The sequence below is a fragment of the Martes martes genome (genome assembly GCF_963455335.1).
Source record: "Martes martes genome assembly, chromosome: 6".
In the NCBI taxonomy this organism is placed as follows: Eukaryota; Metazoa; Chordata; class Mammalia; order Carnivora; family Mustelidae; genus Martes; species Martes martes.
In genome coordinates, this window is record NC_137893.1 from 22,083,360 (window position 1) to 22,106,512 (window position 23,153).

At 37.7% G+C, this 23,153-nt stretch overlaps 1 protein-coding gene across 2 annotated transcripts in view; it reads right to left on the reverse strand.

Moving 5' to 3' along the window:
- Positions 1-807: 807 nt before the first annotated feature.
- CDC40 (cell division cycle 40) overlaps positions 808-23,153 on the reverse strand; it is a 57,044-nt gene continuing 34,698 nt past the window's right edge. The window contains exons 6-16 of one of the 2 annotated variants that reach the window (XM_080805179.1): positions 22,803-22,899; positions 21,334-21,473; positions 20,659-20,733; positions 18,296-18,341; positions 16,060-16,161; positions 14,968-15,083; positions 14,608-14,741; positions 8,358-8,434; positions 6,724-6,868; positions 5,410-5,500; positions 808-1,019 (exon numbers count right to left, since the gene is read on the reverse strand). In XM_080805179.1, the coding sequence (XP_080661305.1) occupies positions 951-1,019; positions 5,410-5,500; positions 6,724-6,868; positions 8,358-8,434; positions 14,608-14,741; positions 14,968-15,083; positions 16,060-16,161; positions 18,296-18,341; positions 20,659-20,733; positions 21,334-21,473; positions 22,803-22,899 (1,092 nt within the window). In that variant the 3' untranslated portion in view covers positions 808-950. Of the gene's footprint in view, positions 1,020-3,468; positions 5,501-6,723; positions 6,869-8,357; positions 8,435-14,607; positions 14,742-14,967; positions 15,084-16,059; positions 16,162-18,295; positions 18,342-20,658; positions 20,734-21,333; positions 21,474-22,802; positions 22,900-23,153 lie in introns of those variants that run through there. The other variant, XM_080805178.1, reaches the window with a different exon arrangement.

Genomic DNA, 23,153 nt, shown 5'->3' on the forward strand with positions numbered 1-23,153 from the left:
ATGTAAAACCACTGTGAAAGGACTCTTCAACTCAGGCTACAAAGATTTCTTCGAAAAAGAAAAAGCAAGACACGCTTAAGATGAACGCCTGATAAAAAATTACAACTGACAAGGTAGAGGCCCTCCATGAGGTAAACGCTGGGGTTTTCAGCCCAAGCATTTGATGTAACAAGTCTTAAAGTACAATATCAATTGTTTAAAATGATTAAAGGCATGAAAGACTATATAGAAACCTTAAGAAAATGATATATGAAAAACAGGTAGATATAAAAATCTATAAAACTAGACCTTCCATAAAGGGAAAGTCACTGGAATACAGTTAATGGATTAAGCAGCAGATTAGACACAGCTGAAGAGACTGCAAAGCAAACTGGAAGATAAACCTGAGGAAACTACACAAAATGAAGCAGAGAAAAATTTATATTCTTAATGTATTTTGAGTAGTCTGAACCTTTGATTCCTTTCTGAAGATAAAGCAGTTTAGTTGAATATTTGAGCCATGGGTGTAAAAAGCGGTGCTAGACCTATTTCATGTAATATGGCAGCCATTAGCCGCAGGTCGCTACTGAGCACTTAGAATGTGGCTAATGTGACTGAGGAACTGAATTTTAAATTGTTTACTTTTAATTAACTTAAATTTAGAAACATCTACCTGATTCAATTACTAGAAAGCTCTGATATATTTGCAACAACTTGGGCTTGGTACATCGACATAGTGTGAAACAGGTAAAATTATCTGATGAATATTTAGTGTCTAATTGAGACATGCTGTTATGCGTGAAATACACACCAGGTTTCAAAGACTTTAGTATGAGGAAAAGTAAAATATTTATTTAAAAAATAACTGAGGGGCACCTGGGTGGCTCAGTTGGTTAAGCTTCTGACTCTTGATTTCAGCTCAGGTCATGATCTCAGGATCTTGGTATTGAGCCCCACATTAGGCTCCATGTTCACTGGGGAGTCTGCTTGAGATTCTCTTTCCCCCTCTTCCTCTGGCCCTCCTTCCCAGCTTGCGCTCTCTAAAATAAAATAAATAAATCGATTTTTTAAAAAAGATTTTGTTTATTTCCAGAGAGAGAGAGAGGGAAAGAGGGCAAGAGTACAAACAGGGGGAGTAGCAGGCAGAGGGAGAAGCAGGGTCCCTGCTGAGCAAGGAGAAGCAGAGTCCCTGATGCAGGACTTGATCCCAGGACCCTGAGATCATGACCTGAACTGAAGGCAGATGCTTCACTGACTGAGCCACCCAGGCATCCCTAAATGATCTTTTAAAAAGATAACTGAATGTTGGGGTGCCTGGGTGGCTCAGTGGGTTAAAGCCTCTGCCTTTGGCTCAGGTCATGATCCCAGGGTCCTGGGATGGAGCCCTGCATAGGGGTCTCTGCTCCGCAGGGTGCCTGCTTCCTCCTCTCTCTCTCTCTGCCTCTCTACCTACTTGTGTTCTCTGTCAAATAAATAAAATAAAATCTTTAAAAAAAAAAAGATAACAGAATGTTGAATACCTTGGATATATTAGATGAAATGTATTATTAAAGTTAATATCCCATTTTTTTAATGTGGCCATTAGAAAGTTAAAAATTATACACATGAAAAAAAATTACACACATGGCTCACATTTTCTATTAGCATTATCCTGGAATGTGTACTTAAAAAATGTTCGAGATTTGAGTCAGTCCCTCAGATCTCAAATGCTGAAGAGTGAACAATAGGATGTGGGGGGCTCGAAAATTCCCCTAAAGGTTGTGATTGCAGTTACAGGACACTGTACAGGCAGAGGAGTTCTCTTTTTTTGTCATTAAGATAAAGCCCCTCTAAGGACTCCGGTTGCAAGCGGCAACTTTTTTCCTTTAAGTTCCAGATAAAATGACAGTGTTTAGGTTGAGAAAGCGGTTTCCACAATTATTAAAGTGATTATGAACATATAAATATATAAAATGTATATACATACATATTTTCACATGCTTATATATACATATACCTAAATGTACATGCATGCACACACGCGTGTATTTATGTCTGGCTAACAAGATTTCTCTTACAGTACCAAACAGTGCCATTTCTAAAATACTCAAGACAAACTGACTCTGCAGCACTGGTTCTCATCCTTAGCGCGCACATCAACTGGGGACCTTGCTCAAAGTGCTGAGTTTGACCCAGTGAATGAACATACGCTTTTTTTGTATATTCACATTAATATACATTCAAATATATATTAATATAAATATCTCTATATTTCCCAATGGCAGTCTTTTGTTCATTTGTTTTATTTACCCATTGATCAAAGGGAGAACATTTGAGAACATGGGTGTTCCCTGCAAATTCTTGGGCTCTCACAAATTTGGAGCCACGTGCTGTGACAGAACCTTCTTCCTACTGGATCATCTCTTCTTCATAGGTCCCCTAGCACCTGCCTTGTTTCTACTGTATTTCATCAGTTACTGTATGATCCACTTAGAGAGAATGCTGCCAATTAAACCATGACACAGCACTGATTTTAAGACACAGCCCTATTTCAGAGATGTCAGTATGTGGAAAACATCCATCTTTGATGGCGCACAGCATCGGCGTTCCCTAGGTCTCACCCTGAAACCCACATTGACTGGATGGCACTTCGCACGTGCCTTCCTCATACCTTATTTCGTGATGGCTCTTCCAACTAACTCCCTCTTCGGTATCTCAGCGAGCAACACCATCTCTAGGTGATTCTCACACAGAGGGTTCTCAGTCTGCACTGAGAGACACTGTTCTTCAAGGAAAGCGTTCTGTAATCACTGGTGGTACCGCAGTCCTTACGGCTGTCATTCAAGAGTTTAATATTTCACTGTCACTGTTTTCCTTCTGGTAATTTATAAATATGCCAATAAGGACATCAACCAGCCTCACAATGCATCAAGAATCACTCTATACTTTTTTACTTAGAGAAGTGACTGCTTGATACTGTTTCCTCTTCCTTATCTTAAAACTGTCTCCTTATAAGGACAAAATATTCCCAGCTTCTGCTCCAATATTTAAATATTTATTTGATTAACACTTTCAGTAAAGCATCACTTCTATGCTAACCTTTAGGAGGGAAATCTGGGTGTGATCAAAAGGTTGCAGTGAGGAAAAGGGGCCAGAAGGTAACCACTTAATTCCAATAACAATACAATCTTGAGAATTTTTTAAGCTGGAAAAGAACCCTACTCATTTGTATACTCTGAAATGGGTGCAGTCATAACTCAGTGCCACCACTGAGTGAACAAATACGGAATGTGTTAGGCTTAATTGTGTGTGCTGTCAGCGCGCTGCCCCATATTTCTGATATTAACTAGAATAAATCCATTAATATACCATATTCATATATCATCCCCACTTCTAAAAGCATTTCTCCCCATAAAATAAAAATGACCCATTTAAAATCTGCAGATGGTTCAAGCTGTTGTCTCAACAGTTAAGACTTAAGACTAAGAATGAAAATTTTGATAACACTTTCTAGAAAAAATGCTTTATTTAAAAATACGATTTTTTTTAAAAAGAGACAACTTTTATATACAGTTACTTAGTTTAGAAACAGTCAAAAACACAATAAAATAAACCCAGATTTAGAAATTATGATTTGTAACATATACAATACTGATGCTGAACAAGATTGCTTAAATGTAAGATTAATTCTTTCTGTCCCATCACAATTCAATCATTCACATTTGTTAAAACCAGTGGTTTGGGACTAAAGAAAAGGTCTTGTGTGAATTCCTTCCTCTTCGGGAAGGGCAGCCACTCTTGCTGGCAGATACACAAAGGCAAAGGCCGGGCAGTGTGTTCGTATTTCTTTGAGTGTCTGTGTGCCCCAAAATAACATGTCTTACCATGTTTTGTTCTTTTTCTATCTTCTTCGAAATTTATTTATATGTGGCCATGGTGCCAGGTCATCTATACCGGGCCTTTTTAAAAGTTAATTTTTTGAAAATAGAAATTGTTAAGCACAAGGAGCATGAATTGCTCTCGAGAGCCCAGGACCCAGAGCTAATGCCCTTAGGATATCAACATTCAACATGATTTTGGTTGCCAAGTCAGCACTCTGAGCAGCTATGAACCAACGTTTTTAAGCATGGTACTGAAATATTTCAAAGCACATTCAAATATTCACATATCTTACAGAGATTTGTAATAAAACAGGAGAAATGGCTTGTCAACCAAAGTGCTGTTAGCTACTCTATTCAAGAGGCTATCCTGATTTCACAATCCGAATTCTTAAACTTTTTTTTTTTTTAAACCAACTAGTTATTGCTTCTCGAACTGGGGAATGACAGCCATCTTCCTGGAGTGTCAATTTTATTCAAAGATTCGGAGAGAAGTTAAAAATTTTTCTACTCCTAAAAAGTTCTGTTGCATATATTCATAAGCAAAATCAGAATAATTTTAAAGATCAAACACACTACTTCAAAGAAATTACAAGTTGACATTTTGGACGACGCCCTCATACCCCATCTCCTATGAGGAGTATTTCAGTAGTAACATCTATGAATCGATGACCTAGGAGACCCTGATTTCTGGAAGTGTAGCCAGGTCCTTACAGATAGTAAATACAAATAAATCTCAAAGTCTTGACTTAATTCTCTTGAGTTTCACTTTCAAAAATAACATAATTCTCTGATTACATATAGTCCTGTCTATACGGACTGGGAAGTAAGCCAAGGAAAAAACTCTGGACTGTTTATTTTCCATTGTTTAATAGTTAGAGGAACACTGCAGTCAGAGAAGATTGCTGCCTTACAAGTAAACGTACGATATAGGTCATAAAAAATAGAACTCTTGAATCCAAAGATTTGAACTTGACCCACCAAAAATAATGGGAACAGTAATTGTGCGTGGTTTTACCTTCTTTCAGATTCACATTAAATTACATCGTCCCTACTCCTACTTCCCTTTTTGTTGAAGAGGTAAACATGGTGCCTTTCAGAATTATCTGTCATTAATTATATTACCTCCTTTAAAACCCCCAATTCACCAGGGATTCTTCCTCAACTCCAAAGAGATCCTTTCGGTATGTCAAGGGGGGGACGGGGGTAAACCCAAACTGCCTGCCAACAACTACTACTCACAACAATGAAAGCCAATGGTCATTTCTGTATAAATGACATCTATAAAGAACAAAATGAAGTTGCCAATGAAATTGTATGAGCCAAATTTACCAAAAAAAAATTTTTTAAACAATGGGTCAATTTCATAAGGCCATGTAAGGAAATCATAATTTGTAAATCAAGTTGTCATCCAACACATTTAATAATTAAATATAGTTAAATATGATATTGGATCAAAAATGACCCTAGATAAGGATTAATCTCATTAATCCCACAACTTAATGAGACCATCCCAACCACATGTTATGACTTTAGATGTTTCATGAGGATGCCACACTGCCCCTATACACACTTTATCATGAGCTTTAAATCGACTGTAGAGTTTTGTGGTCTTCCAGTCCCAGATGTTCAATTTTCCATTGCCATCTCCTGAAATCACATAGCTAGAATGGGAAGAGAAATAAATTCAAATTGTTAAATTCACCTTGATTAAATTGCTAAATTCACCTTAAACTGACACAATGGATAAGAAACAGGAAGTTTATCTTTTTCATGGTAATATAAGTCAGTCAGTGTGAACACACAATGCTCAGTGAGAATAACAGAGTAGAGCATAAAGCAGTCTATGATTTAAACTTCTACCCAAAACACTCTCCCCGTCGAGCTACCAATCTGTGAGTAAAAAATGGATTAACCTGGAAGGTTGAGAAACCCAGGGGGCCACAACAGAAGCAGTAACCAATCACTCTTTAGAGAGAAACAGTGCAGGGGAACCGGCCTCACACAGCGCCCGCAGACACCTGTTCTACTGTAATTGGACTCAACCACCTTCATAATTACTTTTTGGCTTCAACACTTTTGAAAATGTTTAAGACTAACTTGGAGGCAGGAGTCTACGGTACAATTCCTAGCCTAAATATACAAGGTTACAGAGACTTCTGGATTGCTTCTCCTTATATATTTTAGTTAAGAATGAGGGAATGAATGCAGAGTTTTACTCATAGAGAGACTTTCTCTGGGTTTCACAAACAGTGCAGCCTAGAAAGACTCAAGAGCTGGATTTGAGGTCTCACCACAGAAAAGCTGCAGGAAGTTTTTAATGTCAACACTGCAGTACAGAATTAATTCTGCCAGTGTCTGATCACAGCCATATAGTGATTACAGAAAAGCAGAGAGAAAATATGGCATAGACTGTAAGGACAGGAACTTATGCTGTGGTTAAAGGGCACAAGAATAAGGAAGATAAAGAGACCCACTGAAGAACTTAAAAAGCCAAATGTAGTTTTTTGGGGTTTTTTTGTTTTGTTTTTTTTTAATATTTATTTATTTGACACAGAGAGATCACAAGTAGGCAGAGAGGCAGGCAGAGAGAGAGGGGGGAAGCAGGCTCCCCGCTGAGCAGAGAGCCCGATGTGGGACTCGATCCCAGGACCCTGAGATCATAACCTGAGCCAAAGGCAGAGGCTTAACCCACTGAGCCACCCAGGTGCCCCCAAATGTAGTTTTCATAACTTGTTCTTGTCCTTCCATCAGGCGTTGTGACAATCTGCATAGTAATCATGCGATTACGTATGGGACAGTGATTTTTAAACTGTTACTATTTGTACGACATTGGTTTATGTCATCACATTTGAATACAAGAATATAAAAGAAGATTTAAACTTACCTCATGTCTGGCGAAAAGTCCACCTGACAAGCATAACCCGCTACCATATGGCCCTTAAAAATTTTTTTCTTATTCAATCTAAATCTGTTCTGTGCTCCAAAAATTAAGATTTGGTTGTCCATCGATTGGCATGCTAGCCATTTCCCTGTGAATTCAATAAATGAGACATGTTAGAGCAAGACTGAAAATTCTGAAAAGACTTTTTATTTTCAAACTGTTCAGATGTTAATATTCTTTTGTTCCCAATTGCTTTATAGTAGGAAAATGAATTTACCATACCAGCTATAAAGTGTTACAAATTTGTCGCTGACAAGAGGGATTTATATATATAAAGAAGAATGGATTTCACTCAAATAATCCCATATCATTGAGCACTCTTCATATAAAAGCCCTTTTTTTTTGAAATTCTGAGTTTAGCATTAACAAAACTAAAGAAAATTTTATGAAATGAAATTAATTTTAGGAGTAAGCACAGACAAGAGAACCACGGGGGAAAAGAGACTTAACTCTGTTAATTATGGAAAAAGGAAAGATTAATGCTAGGTGAGAAAACCTAGGATTATTAAATAAAACCAAACAAAAAAGAGGTGTCGGAACTGTTCCTGAAAGGCCAAACTGCTTTTATCTACCCAAGATTCACCAAAGTTTCTAGAGCCCAAACTGTAGTATCTTCTTGCATCCGACATACTTGCACACTTATTAACAAAGGGAATGCTCTTAACAATATTCAGTCTGAAAGGGTAAATGGCCTTGTTCGAGATGGGCACAATATTTGTAATGGGGAGTATAAAAATTACTACTTAAGGTGTAGAGAGAGACAAATGTGATGGTATACAACGTGGTGGTTATCAACATCAGACCTGGTTAGGTCGCTCCTGTCATAAAAATCATAGGGCGCTTGACAAAAATAATCACTGATCTGCCTGTGGCAGACGCCTGGATGGAAGAGCAAAGGATTTCTTGCCACCTCTTCCTTGCTCCACACTCACAGGAGCTATGGGAGTTCACAGGGGCCTTGGTGACAGTGCTGCCCAAACGTCAGACCATCTACTCCAACACCCTCATGGAGAGCGCTGAGTCTGTCAGTACACTGTCAGGATATCTGCAGTATAAGTTTCTTCGTACTTAGAAGGCGATGCATTATTGAACAGAAAACAGTAGTAGCTGGATTTATCTTTTTTGTTTTGCCTGAGAACATCTTTTATAGTAAATTGCTAAAGTATTCTTATTATGGGGAACGAAATCAAAATTGTCTATTCTCTGAAAGAAAAAGAGCTCACAATAAAATCACTAAGTGATTGAACATGATTCTGCTGGAAGGAGAATTATTAAAAAAAAACAACCAAAAAACCCTGATCCTCAGATGGAATGTTCAGTCAGTGTTAGCTGCAGTTCACTGTTTCTCCTCCTCCTTCTTCTTCTCATTATTATTATTTTCTAAAAACAAGAGAATGGGTGAGGTGACTCACAGATGAAAACCAGCGACTATTTTTAATATCGAAAAGGTTTCCTTATACAAGTATGGCCCTGTGACAGACTTCCCCTAGGAGGAAACAGCCAAAGTTCTTCTGAATACAGAAATCACACATTGTCTTAGAGGCTCATTTAAAACCACATTCTACCTACTCACTCACCATTTGGAGACAAAGTCACTGCAGGCATCGAGTGCATACTGGGTTCTGCTATATACTTGAAATCCACAGGGATGTCCCTAAAATTTAAAAAACAGCTTCTCAGAATTAAGTAATTTCTAAAAAAGTACCTTTGGAAGAGTTCTCTCTGAAACTAAAGAGATATTCTTGAGATTATATATTTAATTAACCTTTCATGAGACTTCCTGGGGGAAAGGAAAAAAATCACAAAATGGCCTCCTGTTGCTTATTACCAATCTTGTACTTCACAAGTGCCTTTCCATGATAATTATAACAGTGTTAGTGACTTCGTTTTCCAACTCTATTTGACTTAAACTTTGGCCTTTATGTTAAAAAAAAAAAAAAAGTCTGTGATTGAAGTTCTCTGACAATGAACTCATCCAAAAATGTACCATGGTAGGCAGCAGCAAGATGTCTGAGGCAAGCCTACAGGGAGGGAGGTGTTCTTAGTTTACCTGCCAGTCAGCCTCAACTTGTTAACTCTGCAAGCAGGTGAGAGGGTTAAAGAGGCTTCGGCAGTGCAAGGGGATAGTGGGCGAAGCTGTACAGGGATCTGCAGGCAGGCGGAGCCCATCTGGAAGTAATGAGCTTTCTGGATGGGTAAGGAAAATTTCCTCACCTGGGCACCTGGTACCCAGGCACCTGGGCATCTTCTATTATTCTACATGTATATGGTGCAGGAGAAAAGTGCATTAAAGAAATTCTTATGTGAGTGACACAAAGAATAAAACAAAGACAACAAAAATCCAAAACTAGTCACCTAGAGCCACGAAAAGTTCCAAATGCCTTTTTGTTTTTAATATTCTCCATGACAAAAAAAAAAAAATCTCTTTAGTAATTCCGAAGGATCTTGGTCTTGTTGCTTTTCATGAGTGACCAGAAATGTTTTTTTTTTTTTTTACAGAATAACGTGTGGAAATCTGCTGAATAACAGAATATCAAGCAGCACTATCACTTTCTAACTATGGTTCAAGTTCCAAAGCTTTGATTAGTTAGAATAACAATAATTATAATAATAATTTGCCTTTACGTAAGGATATTCTCTATCTATCTACCCATCCAGAAGAAGCAAATGATTAGAAAAAACTTCTATGAGGCTGTTGGTTAGAACAAAGTATTTTTAGGTGTAACCTGGGGAGCGGTATCATTTATCGAATTTCCAACCCTTTATTCCTCTCTAAAATACCAATGAGAAGTGACATTCAAAATAACCCACATGTACTGAAAAGAACCTCAGTCTGAAAAAAGTTCAACTGTTTTTTCCTCCTCATATAAAATTTTTAGCCAATAATAATCAATAACATAGATTAAAACAGAAGAGCATTTCTAAATTAACCAGGGTCTAGGTTCAGATCAATCAATGTTTTCCTAAAAGTAAACAAACAAAAAATATACGCAGATCCCTTATTTCAAGGACTCGATACAGTGAGGTCTAGAACAAGAAATGGGTCTGAACATTCTGTGAACATTGTTAACTGCTAGTGAAAATGTCTGCTAGGTATAGTTACATTTAATAAACACAACACTATTTTCTCATTAGAAACTAATTCAGTATAATAAGCTAGTAACTTATATCTTACATATAATCTTCAATCTGGAAATTAACTCTTTGGAAAAAACCTTAATAAAAATCTGTGAAATTTCAGGGCGCCTGGGTGGCTCAGTGGGTTAAAGCCTCTGCCTTCAGCTCAGATCATGATCTCAGGGTCCTGGGACCGAGGCAGGCATCGGGCTCTCTGCTCAGTGAGGAGCCTGCTTCCCCTTCTCTCTTTCTGTCTGCCTCTCTGCCTACTTGTGATCTCTCTGTCAAATAAATAAATAAGATCTTTAAAAAAAAAATCTATGAAACTTTAAAGATACAAGATAAACAGTAGGATCAACATCTGTCAAATTTTCTTCTAAAAATATTTTAATGTAATAAATACCTTTAGAAAGAAACATGTCTATGACATCTCATGAATCCAGCCAATTAGCATACCAGGCTGTTCAATATCTAATGATAATCTCTTATTCTCCTTTAAAATTGTCTAATAATCTTAATAATCTAGCATTGTTTATGAAAACCAAGTTTCCCTTAATCTGTCTTCTTGTATCATTGTGCGACTCTTAGCAGGCATAGGGTGTGAAAGTTTGACAAACATCATCCATCTGAGGGTCCTAGTAATAAGAATTTTCCTACTGTTGGGCTCAGTTTTCACTTTGAGGTGGTCGGGGCCTCCCTTTCTGCAAGCTGCCAGTAACACTAGTAATTGCCTTCAGGGACAGATGTATGTGGTAAAGGTCAGCCCTAGGGATCCTGACGCGATTTTGCTTCCTATTTGGCTTTGTAGCAAGACCGATGCTCCCGTTTCCTTCTGACTCACCAAACTGGATGCAAGTTATCTTCTCTCCCCACCAGACCCTTCATCATCTAACGAACCAGCCATATGATTAAGAATGCAAGACCTGCATGTTTTATGTAAGCCTCATGGTACGCACAAAGCAAAAACCTAATGATACACAAAAGAGAAACAGAAGGAAATCAAAGCATACTACTCTAGAAAAATCATCAAATCACAAAGGAAGAGAGGAAGAAAGAAAGGAACAAAGGAACTATAAACAACCAGAAAACAATGAACAAAATGGCACTAGTAAAAGTCCAGACCTCTCAATAATTACCTCAAACGTAAATGGACTAAGTTTACAAAAGACTCAAGTTAGTTGAATGGAAAAAAAAAAAGACCCAACTATATACTGTGTATAAGAGACTCACTTCAGTTTGAAGGACTGATAGTGAAAGGATGGAAAACATATCCCATGAAAATGGAAACTAAAAGCCGGGGTAGTTGCTATGCTTGTATCAAACAAAATAGACTTTAAGCCAAAAACTACAATAAGAGACAATGAAGGCCATCAATTCATTAAGAAGATATAACATACAAGCATTTATACACCCAACATCAGAGCACCTAAACACATAAAGCAAATGTTAACAGATCTGAAGGGAGAAATAGATAGCCAGCAATACAATAACAGCAGGGGACATCCATACTCCATTGTCAACAACAGACAGGGCATCCAGACAGAAAATCAATAAGGAAACATTGCACTTAAATGACACATTAAACCAGATGGTCCTAACTGATGTATACAGAACATTCCACCAAACAGAGCAGAATACACATTCTTCTCAAGTGCACATGAAATATTCTCCAGGATAGATCATATATGATGCCACAAGACAATCTTTAATATAGTTAAGACTGAAATCATATCAAGCATCTTTTCTGACCACAAAGGTATGAAACTGGAGATCAATTACAAGAAAACTGGAAAATGGACAAGTATGCGGAGATTAACAACACGATACTAAACAAAACACGGGTCAAAGATGAAAACAAAAGGGAAATCAAAACCTATCTTGACACAAATGAAAACAGAAACACAACATACCAAAACTGATGGGATGCAGCAAAAACCAGTGAGAAGTTTATACTGATAAATATCTACATTAAAGAAGAAGAATCTCAAATAAATAACTTAACTTTACACTTCAAAGAGCCAGGAAAAGAAGAACAATCTAAGACCCAAGTTAGCAGAAAGAAAAAAAATACAAATGTCAGAGAGAAAACACATGAAATAGGGACTAGAGATAATAGAAAAGATCAATGAAACTAAGAGCTGGTTTTTTGAAAAAGAAAATTAATAAACATTTAGCTAAACTAAGAAAAAAAGAGAAAAACTCAAAAACAGAAATGAAAGAGACATTATGACTGATAACAGTGAAGCACTAATGGTCACAAGAAACTACTATGAACAATTATATACCAACAAATTAGAAAACCTAGAAGAAATGAATAAATTCCTAAAAACATGCAACTTACCAAGACAGACTCATAAAGATATAGAAAATCTGAACAGACCAATGATGACTAAGGAGATTGAAACAGTAATCAAAAACAACAAAAAATGCCCAGGACCAGATGGCTTCACTGGTGAGGTACAGTAAACATTTAAAGAAGAATTAATAGTAATCCTTCTCAAACTCTTCCCCCCAAAAAAACAGAAGAGGAGGGAACACTTCCAAACTCATTTTATAAGGCCAGTATTACCCTGATACCAAAGCCAGACAAAGACACTACAAGAAAAGAAAACTATAGGCCAACATCCCTAATGAATATAGGTGCAAAAATACTCAGTACAATCTTAGGAAACTGAATTCCACAGTATGTTAGAGGAATCATATACCATGATCAAGTGGGATTTATCCCTGGGATGCAAGAATGGTTCAATACATACAAATCAATGAAATACAAGAGGGAATGATAAAAAAATCATATGATAATCTCAAAAAATTCCAAAAAATGGACAACATTCAGTATCTTTTCATGATAAAAAGTCTCAATAAACTGTGTATGGGGGGAACATAGCCATGTGTGACAAGCCCACAGCTAACATCATACTTAACTGCATGAAAAGCTGAAAGCTTTTACTCTAAGATCAGGAAGGATGTCTGCTCTAACCACTTTTAGTCAACGTAGTACTGAGTGTCCTAGCCAGAGCGATCAGGCCTGAAAAAAAGGCATCCAAATAACAAAGAAGTAAAACTGTTTCTGTTTGCGAATGACATAATATTATATATAGAAAACCCTAATGATTACACACACACACACACACACACACACAAACTGTTAGAACTAATAAATGATTCAGTGAAGTTGCAGAATACAAACTCAGTATTAAAAAATCACTTGCATTTCTAGACACTAACAATGAACTCTTGGAAAGAGAAATTAAGAAAACAATCCCATTTGTAATAGCCTCAAAAAACAAAAAAATACTTGGGAATAAATTTAACCAAGGTGAAAGATCTGTACTTTTTTTTTGCTGGACATATTTTGCTGACCAATGTTTTAATTTCGAAAGCACACGCAAGTGTTCTTAGAGCCCTGTAACTGGTGCTTCATTTAAATATTTACCAATTTCGTTTAAACCACTCCACGTTTTAAAATGGAGCTGAAATATCATCTGAAGATAGAAACATCTGAAAGTTTAAGTACAATCAAACTGTATATAAACAAAACAAGTACACGGATATATTTATGCTTCAGACTATGGTGCAAGTCATGTAAGGCGGCTCATATAAAACTTGAGGTCCGTATGGGATTCTCGGCATGTAACATCATTTCTGAAGTAAAAAAGATCTTAGTTATGAGACAGTCTCAAATCTTGGACTTTAAGGATGACATTAAAACTGTACATAGAGTACACAGCTGACTCTCCATGAGTGGGGGCAGTTTGAAGGGGTTTACTGGTGGTAAGCATGGGACAAGCTGCGGTTCAATCACATGAAACCTTCAATTACCCAAATTTCCCTGACGAGGGTTAGGGACCTGCTCAGTTCACCAGAGAGACTCAGTTTCAGAAGCAAACTCCTGGCTTCCCACTTCTTAAAGCAGAGCATCTTCCGGGGTGGGAAGTCACACTTTTAAGGCCCTGCAAGGTTGTAACCACGGCTGAGCTGTGTTTCATAACGGACTATAAAAACGAGGTGGGCGCCATCCAAACATTCCTTTGAACAAAAAGACTCTTACACATTTCTTCATAAATAAATGAAAAAACACCATCTATGATACTTAGTGAAACCAGTTTTAGTATTTCTTGACTTTAGGAAAGTTTTTCTTTCTCTCTCAAGGAAAGCAAAACTAACCAACATATTCTACAAATAAAACATTTGATTTTTACCATTATGTGTTACGAATGGCAGGACACAATGGGTGATGACCTGGGGCCATTTTCAGTAGTGAATAATCATAATGTAGACATTTAAAAACTTAAAGAGATTTTTAAGTATTCTTTCTTTTTTTGGGTTGACTCTGAGGTGAGGGTCTAATGTTTAATCCCAATGGTGAATAACAGAGTCTTTACATTTGTGGGCCCTACATCTCATCAGTCATTTTGCAAAGACAATGAAAGGCAACACGATACAAACTTTTCACCAATGCAAGAAAAATGGCTCAAAATATATAACCTTTAGATACACTGCCCAAAGACTATGAAATGTAGCATGTCTAAATTTTTATTTCCGTATTCTGGGTACTCAAATGTTTAAAACAATTTGGTTGGCAAGCCAGATATCATAGTTGTGGAAATATTCACATGGTTGCCTATTATCAGGCTTTTCTTTGGCTACAGATTCTTAAATTGTTTGATATAATTATATAAATCAGATCTTCTACTGACAAAAACTCACCATTCCCAAACTCTTAGACTCTTATCATCAGATGTGCTCACAAATCTCCTGTTCTCGTCAACAAAAACAATGGTGTTGACGGCCCCCAAATGCCGGTCATACTCCTGCACAATTTCCCCACTTCGAATGTCCCACTGTAGATCAAACAAGAGAAAAGGTCAAGGCAGAAGTGGAGCAGATGTGAAAATAAAGATCAGAACTATGGAAAATGAAGAAAAAGATCTCTAACATAATGACTGGTTTCTACTAAAAACAGACCATTAGCAGCAAGCACTAAACAAGTTAACATTCCTTATTCCATCCCCTAATACAACATAAACCATAGGAATCTTACTAAAAAACACTGTAAAAAAGACTTACCTGCACAATCTTTTTATCAGACATACCAGCTACAAAGAGATTTTGCTTATCTTCATCGGGATTAAATTTGACACAATAGGGCACTTTTCGGTTTGTAAACCTTGATATACACTGTCCTAAAACCAAAGACTCAAGTTAAAGTAGGGAAGAAAAATTTGACCACTTAAAAGACAGCCCAGGGATTAAAATCATTTGCTTAATACATTTTGGAGAAGGCAGACTGCTTGTTCCTTACTATAAATTATAATGTTCCTTTTCACAGATTCCTTATGATTAAAAATATTTTTTTCAAAAGTAAATCTGGATCATCGACTGCAGAAGAGAGAAAGTAATTACGATGTGGAGCCGGAGATGAGAACCACTTCGGGGTAAGCGTAGGGGCTCCGGCATCAGAGAGACGTTGGTTTAAATCAGTTCAGCCACTTATGAGCTGTGTGGCTCTGGAAAAGCTCCCCCTTTTAGCCTCAATTTCTTTATCTATAATAATAATAGTAATTATAGGGCTATTTTAAGAATTGGATATGATGCTGGATACAAGTGCCTAGCACAATGCCTGGTAAACAGTAAGTGTTCGATAAATATTAGCTATTATCTTTACCCTTAGAACTTGGTAAGATGAAAGATGGTTCTCTAATTATGCAAAATTATAGTAGCCGCAATGTACTAAAATGATTAACGTCTGTGAATACATTAAACCACCTGACCTGTGGGTCTGTAGACAGACTTACTTTGTAATCAACATGGGCAATTAAATTAATTCTGTTCGTCAGACATTTATTGTGCTTCTACTATGTGTAATGCAGTGTCCTTGGTGGTGGAAGGGAACAAGAAGATAATTAACTCATCTACGGAAGATTTCATCAGGATGTTCGCTTTATAAGTTGTATTTGATGGAAACAAAGGTTCAGAGTAAAAGAGCTACTTATGTAGCTGAGTTTGAACTCTACGAACATTTTATGGTATCAGCTGACAGTCGATGATACGAGAATGAGCAGCTACAGAGGCACCGTTTTGCCACCAAGACCGCTATGGTTTATACGTGCTAATTTGTAAGATAAATGCGCACTGGCATTAGTATAAGTGAGCTCTTACCTGTCTCCGTGTCCCAGAGCTTAAGGTACCTGTCGTAGGCTGCGCTGAGGAACTGCGTCCCTGCAGTATTAAAGCAGATGTCCCTAACGGCTTTGCTGTGGCCTAAGACAGGGACAACAGAAATGGAGGTGAGGGGAAGGATTTTCTCTTAAAACGGAAACACGGTGAGAGAAATAGCATTTGCAAGCCACCCTGTGAGTCAGAATCTCTGGAATCCTATCCTGATTTACTGACGCAGAAAACGGTAGGTGTGGGTTAGTGGTCTTTTATTTCTCCTTCAGAAAGCTCCCCAGGTGTTTCTGATGCCTAACATTTAGGTAAGAGCCAAGAAAAAAGATCTAACTCATTTAGAGTTTGTCAGAGAAATCTTTTAATATGCAGTATACATAATTGATGACTAAGCAGCCAAGAATTTAAGGAAATATAACAGACCAATTATTGCCAACGAAAGAGGAGGGCCTAGTGACATTTGGGAGGTTCGTTCTCCAGACTATTCACTAAGTGAAACAAAGCGACCCAATCCTAAAGTTCATGGAATCATAGCTCTTCTCCAATACCTGCGGATTTCTGTGATCAAGTTACCAAGTTTCAGAGAAGTGACTTCAGAACCTCAAGAGACTAAGCCTTTTGGGATCTAACATTAACGTCTATCTTGTTTTAAGATACCATCTTGACAATAAATTAACTTAAAGGTGCTTTGCTTGGAAACCAGTCTGCCAGACCAAGCCACTCTTTTGAAAGTTATAGGGACGAATAAAATGTGGCTAAATCAAAGCAGGTTTCTTACCACCCCTCATGACCAAGACTGACAGAATATGCGTTGCACGAATCATCAGCCACACACAGCAGCCCTGGACCACCATCACCAGTGAACTCTAATTGGGCTATGTGCAACAGTAATTAGGCATTCTTTTCTACAGCAAGAGTCCCCTCTTCCAAAACTGATAATTTCATTTTCCACTGAAAAACTATCTGCTGGTTAGATAGTTTCTCCATCTGTCCACTATGGAGACCAAGTCCATTATGCATACAAGATGGAGACCAAGTCCACTATATGTACAAGATGGAGACCAAATCCACCATATGTACAAGATGGAGACCAAGTCCACTATATGTATAAGAGGCATTTTGTTCCCATCTGCTGCTGAGAGTCTCCCTGTAGGATGCTCTGGCACCTTGGTCAGTATTCATTTGTTCAGCGAGGCCCCAAAATTCTAACAAGGCATGCAGAATGGACTCACACTTAAATCTAAAAACAGAGCCACTACAAATCACACAAAAATTCAGTAATGTACAGTTACATTTGGAAACGTAACCAGCCTTCATATGAAATCTCACAAAGATAGTAAACTATCCTCTACCCAAAAGGCTAGTTGGCCATAAAGCTGTTCTCTTTTTGGCCTTGTTTCCTCCTTCAAGGAGTTTGCTCAGTCTTATTCTTTTGTGTGCTTTAGCTGCTGATTCCTAACCTCTTTTCGAAGCTCAACACCCGGCTAACTGGACATGTGCATCTCCATACTCCAAAGGCAGTTCAGGTTTAACAAGTGACATGTCGTCATCGTCTTATGTCCCCTCTCATGGCCAATGGCACCCCCATTCAGCCAGCCAGCTGGGAGTCACCCTAGATTTCTGCTTCACTCTTATCACTCACATCCAGTGACTAAGTCCTGCTGATTTTAACTCTTGATTGTTCTTTTCCTCTCCATCAGCTGCTTTAGGCCAGGCTCTCATGGTCCCTAATCCAGGCCCATGACATAACCCTGTCATTCATCTCCCTGCCTGCAGGCCTGCCCTACCAGAACATCTTCATACTACCACTGTGATCTCTGTAAACTTCAGATCGGACTGAGTCAATTTCCTTAAAAGCAGTTTAATGGCAGGCTTTCCAAGGCCCTCTGCACAGATTCTCCACTCCTCACTGATGGCACCAAAGGTCCGTCATGCTCTGCCCCCAGTTATACTGCTGTTCCCTCTTGTCACCTCTCACCGTGTCCCCTCCCTAGCAATTTTGCATTATACCCGGCTGCCCCAAAGAGCATGCTTTCTCAGACAACTTTCGCTTCTGCTCTTCTCTCTTTTTTTGTCTATGTGTCTATGTGGGAGGACTTCCTCTTCGAGACTGAGTTTGAGTCCTTGAAGACTTCCCTTCATTAGCAGTGTAGTAACATTATGGTCAACGATGGAGTTTAAAAAGTCTTTCCAAACAGATTATGGACAGAGAGGAAAGGAGTATTACCAATAAATGTTCGCAGACAGCGTCTGTCTCCATAAACCTCCCAGAGCTGGGGAAAAAACACATAGAAATATTAAATTGAATACAAGACTTCCATAGAATGACAAGTTTCAATCAAGAGCAACAACCATTTGCCAGCTATGTGTGTGCATATCTGCGGGTACTGGGGATTTAAGCAAAGGCATCATACATCAACGAACATAATGCTTGGTGCTGTTAGTCTGTGTTGTACCATCTGGACTAAACACACACACACACACACACACACACACACTTCCCTGAGATCTGACAAAGATACAGCAAAATATCAAGAGCACTTGGGTGGAGCTGATACAAGTGATCTTCCCTTTTTTATTCTTTTCTATATTTGACATATTTTCCATGATGAAAAGTTTCTATTTATGTAATATGAGCTACTTCCAGAAGAACTAAATGTTATTAAAACTGCCATGTTTATAACATTTTGGTACCGAAGATTTTTTTTGAACTTTCTAAAGTAACAAAATATTATAGAAGCTATATGAAAATGATGATCTAAAGTATAATAGGCTAATAATTCTCATCACACCTAAAGTGAATTAGTACATACAATAGCTTCAAAACTCCCTTTATTCTTTCTTCTTTTTTTAAAGATTTTATTTATTTGTCAGGGAGAAAGAGCACAAGCAGGGGGAGTGGCAGGCAGAGGAAGAAGCAGGCTCCCCGCTGAGCAAGGAGCCCCATGCAGGACTCCATCCCAGGACCCTGTGACCATGACCTGAGCTGAAGGCAGATGCTTAACCAGCTGAGCCAACCAGGCACCCCTAAAACTACCTTTATTCTTGCGTGCCTCAAATCTAATCCTCAATAATGTTACAAGTTCTAAAAGAAACAGCACTCTGGCTACCCCGTGCCAGTAAGATAAAGTCTCAGTCCCCACAGCATAGCAGGCAAGGACCTTTAGCACCTGATCCTTCGCTGATGCCTGTCACCATTCTGTATCTCTCAGATTCGAGACTCCAGCAGCCACAAACTCATAGTGTTCAGCACACACCATGTCTATCTACTACTACTACCTACGCTCCTCACCCCCACCACTTTTTATTTAGTTACCTTTCCGCTGAAGGATGTTTCCTCTTAGAAACCAGAACTTTCCACCTGACTCTATAACCATCATTTACATTATAATGAAATGATTACCTGAGGGCAGGGACGGGCCTTGATAATTTTTCAGTCTCAGTTCCCTGCACGTAATGGATACCTAGTAAATGTTAATGCCTGTGAACAAAATTGAACACTAGGCTTTTTTAATTGGTCAGAAGACCTTCATCTCAACGAACATAGCTTGTATTAAGTCAAAGTTAAAGGAAACAAAGGGGGGCGCCTGGGTGGCTCAGTGGGTTAAAGCCTCTGTCTTCAGCTCAGGTCATGATCCCAGGGTCCTGGGATGGAGCCCAGCATCAGGCCCCCTGCTTCTCTCCTCTCTCTCTCTGCCTGCCTCTCTGCCTACCTGTGATCTCTGTCTGTCAAATAAATAAATAAAATCTTAAAAAAAAAAAAAAAAAAAGGAAAAAAGGTTTTCACTCCAAACAGTTGGCCTTTGATTTTAAGCTACTGAGTAGAGACAAATGCCTAAATGATTGCTCTCATCAAGAAAAGCTACCTTCATATATTGTTAATATCCATGAATTGTTTACAAAGAGTAAAATTTTAATGATTCAACTTTCCAAGCCTCAAGAGTATTACAGAGTTGATATTTCTTGACCATCATAACAAACGAGACACAGAAGACACACAAAAAGATAACTATTCTTTCAGATTTACGATTTTTTAAAGAGGCTTTCCCCATGTTCAAGCTGACATGCAGTGGCAAGTGAATTTTTCCCCACATACTCTACAGAAATCTAACTTAAGGTGGAGCCTCCTGAGACGAAAAAAACTGAAAGAAGAAGCTGGGAGCATTTCTGCTACTTGGTATCTACTTGCATTTATAAGAAAAAGTGTGAATTACATTATCTATTTTCTAAAATGGGATTTCTAATGCGTGTTCTCTCTAGCTCATACGGTTCTGAGGAAAAAATGAACTCAGTTACATGTCCAAAACCTTTAAAAAATGCATTACTAGTGGGTAAATACTTGTGTATCTAAAACCAAAGTGACTGATTACATTCTAATCAGTTATCTAAGCTTACAAAAGAGCCTAGCCAATTGGACCACAGAGCCATACATGTTTGGAAGGAATTCATAAATGGCTGTATTCATGGGGCCTAAGAGAAAATAATTAGGCTCTAATTGCTTATCAAACACAAATTTCTTTATAATTAGCCAAACAGACTTCACCAAAGTACTAGCTCTGCAGCATTCCTACTCTGTTACTGAAAACTCACCTTGATTTTACAGTCCATGGAACAAGACAGCAATAAATGGCCAGAGAGAGGAAATAATCTGACGGCACTGACGCCCTATAAAAAGGTATTATAGTAATCAATCAACTGAAATGAAACATAAGGAAAGGACAGTGTATTTTTAGGCAATCTAATTTACTTTTTTCTTCATTCCAAAAATCATGCCCCAGAATAAGCTTTGTTAGTATTCCAAGAACAGCCTTTTTGACACTAAACTTTTGAAGATATGTTCTTTAACCTTTAATACTGACTTTCTCACCCAAGGGAATTCTTAAGTCAATAAAGTTGCTAATGCTCTCTCTCCTCTTCCTTCTTTTACTCAGTTCCTTTGCTCTTTGCTAAAAGCTGGGAATTATCAGTTGGAATAGTGCAGATGACAAGGAATATCAACATCAGAAGTTTCAAGTATCTTGCCTCTGCATTAGTCTCAATATGATCATAGTTTATAAACCAGAAACCATCTAATCTTCTCTTAAGCACAGTAATCCCAAGAGCTAAGGCAAAATTACTGATGTTTTGGTGCTACCACCAACCCACTGTTCACTGACATTGTACCCTAGAAAAAGCAGGTTACAGCAAGAATTTCTAGGGAAAGGCTTGGGCTACCAGAACACTGAATTATGAATCATGGCCAATCCCTATGACAAACCTGCTTACCTTTGTATGTCCAGACCACACATGAATTTGCTTTTTGGGAAGGTAACACTTCTCAGGTGGCACAGTGGACCGAAGATTAACACCAACATCCTGAGGTATGTGAAGATAGGATCTACCTTGGTAGTCATACATTTCTTTAACTGAAACAAGACAAAGGAAAGCAGTGAACAAATACAAGCTACAGTCATAAAACCTGTATCCTTAAATGATAACAATTTACTCACAGGGCTATTGTTCCTTATTAAGGTTTAGGTAACAACACTCTGATGAAGTTAAGACTAAGAGTCAGCTAAAATTGAGCTGTTTGAAATCCCTGCTCTTATTTACAATTAGGGGTAGTATTTTGGAATTTCTAAATACCCAGAGAATATCAGTCCTTTAAATAAGATGTATAATTGTTTTACTTAGTTACACATTTTAATGATATTTAAAGAAGATTTCACCGCAGCATAATTATATCGAGGGAAGGAGAGAAAATGCTTGGGCCTTGTGAGTCACTGGCAAAGACCCAGAAGCAAAAGGATAGAAAAGAAGTTAAAACAAAAATATCAACTATCCTTTTTCCCTGACTTCCTCTTTTGTGCCCTTCCAGGTTCCTTTTCCATTCCCTTTTCCACTTTCAACACAAAGTTTGCAGTGAAGTCACTAGTGGGACTTAAATTGCATAGTGTGCATAAAGCATTTAGTAACCTGCCTGCCACACAGTAAGTCCTGAGTAGCTGTTGGCTGTTATTTTGACTATGGCTGCAAGCACCATAGTATTAAATTGCGTCCTTGGAGAGAAAACTGGAGTTTGAGAGACCAAATATGGCCTCATCAAACCTAAATATTTGATATTTGTGATCTAACATTAGAATAATCAATACAATGGTACTAAATTTTTCTTTACAGTTTGATAATCACTACATAATTTTCCAAATATAACTGGTTATGAATGAACCAGGAACATTCTAGAATATTTATAAATCCTTTTGGAGTACATTTCCTGAATATGCATTTTCTTCCACATATCAAAATTAGTCTGAGAATCTTAATCTCCAGTCTATTCACATGAAAAACAAAGTTTTTCTTTTAAAGTATAACTTAGTTATGAATGATGTAGATATCTGGAGAATATTAGATTTGGGTTAAAAACAAAAGGGTAAAGTGACTGAGGGAAGAGTCTGTTCTTAGGAAAGAACAGATTATGGACAATTCAGATTTCTTCTTTATCTACTATTTTTTAAAAATTCACTAGCACTTCAAAGAATCATCTGCGGCGATCATTAATCATGTTATTTTCTCTCCTTTATTAGAATATGAAGAGTCTGCTGTAATTTCTTTGAGATGCAAATAGTCAAATATAATTATTCTTAATATAGTGAAGTACAGCAGCTGATTAGTAAGGGCAGATGATACATATGAACAGAGAACAGACCGAATATATGAAAGTTTATCATGAAAATGAAGAGGCATAAAAAATATATTACCATGTAGGATTGTCTTCTCCTCCCCAGGTTTCTCGTCTTCCTGTTTGCCTTTTTTCTGCCTCTTTGCTGTAATTTCATCCAATTCTTTTTGTTCTTCCTAAGGAAATTAAGGAGTGAACTTTGAAATGGATGTTTTAGAACCCCACTGTACCCAAAGCTGCTTATAAATACTTTATAATGAGGTCCAATTTTGGGTGAAGCAATAGCTGTTATGTATGTCTCCTGGGATAATAGTCTCAACTCTTTGATTACAAATGACGTGAAACACATAATGGGTACTAGCTAATACTTTTATTTTTTTTTTTTTTTTTTTTTTTTTTAAAGATTTTATTTATTTATTTGACAGACAGA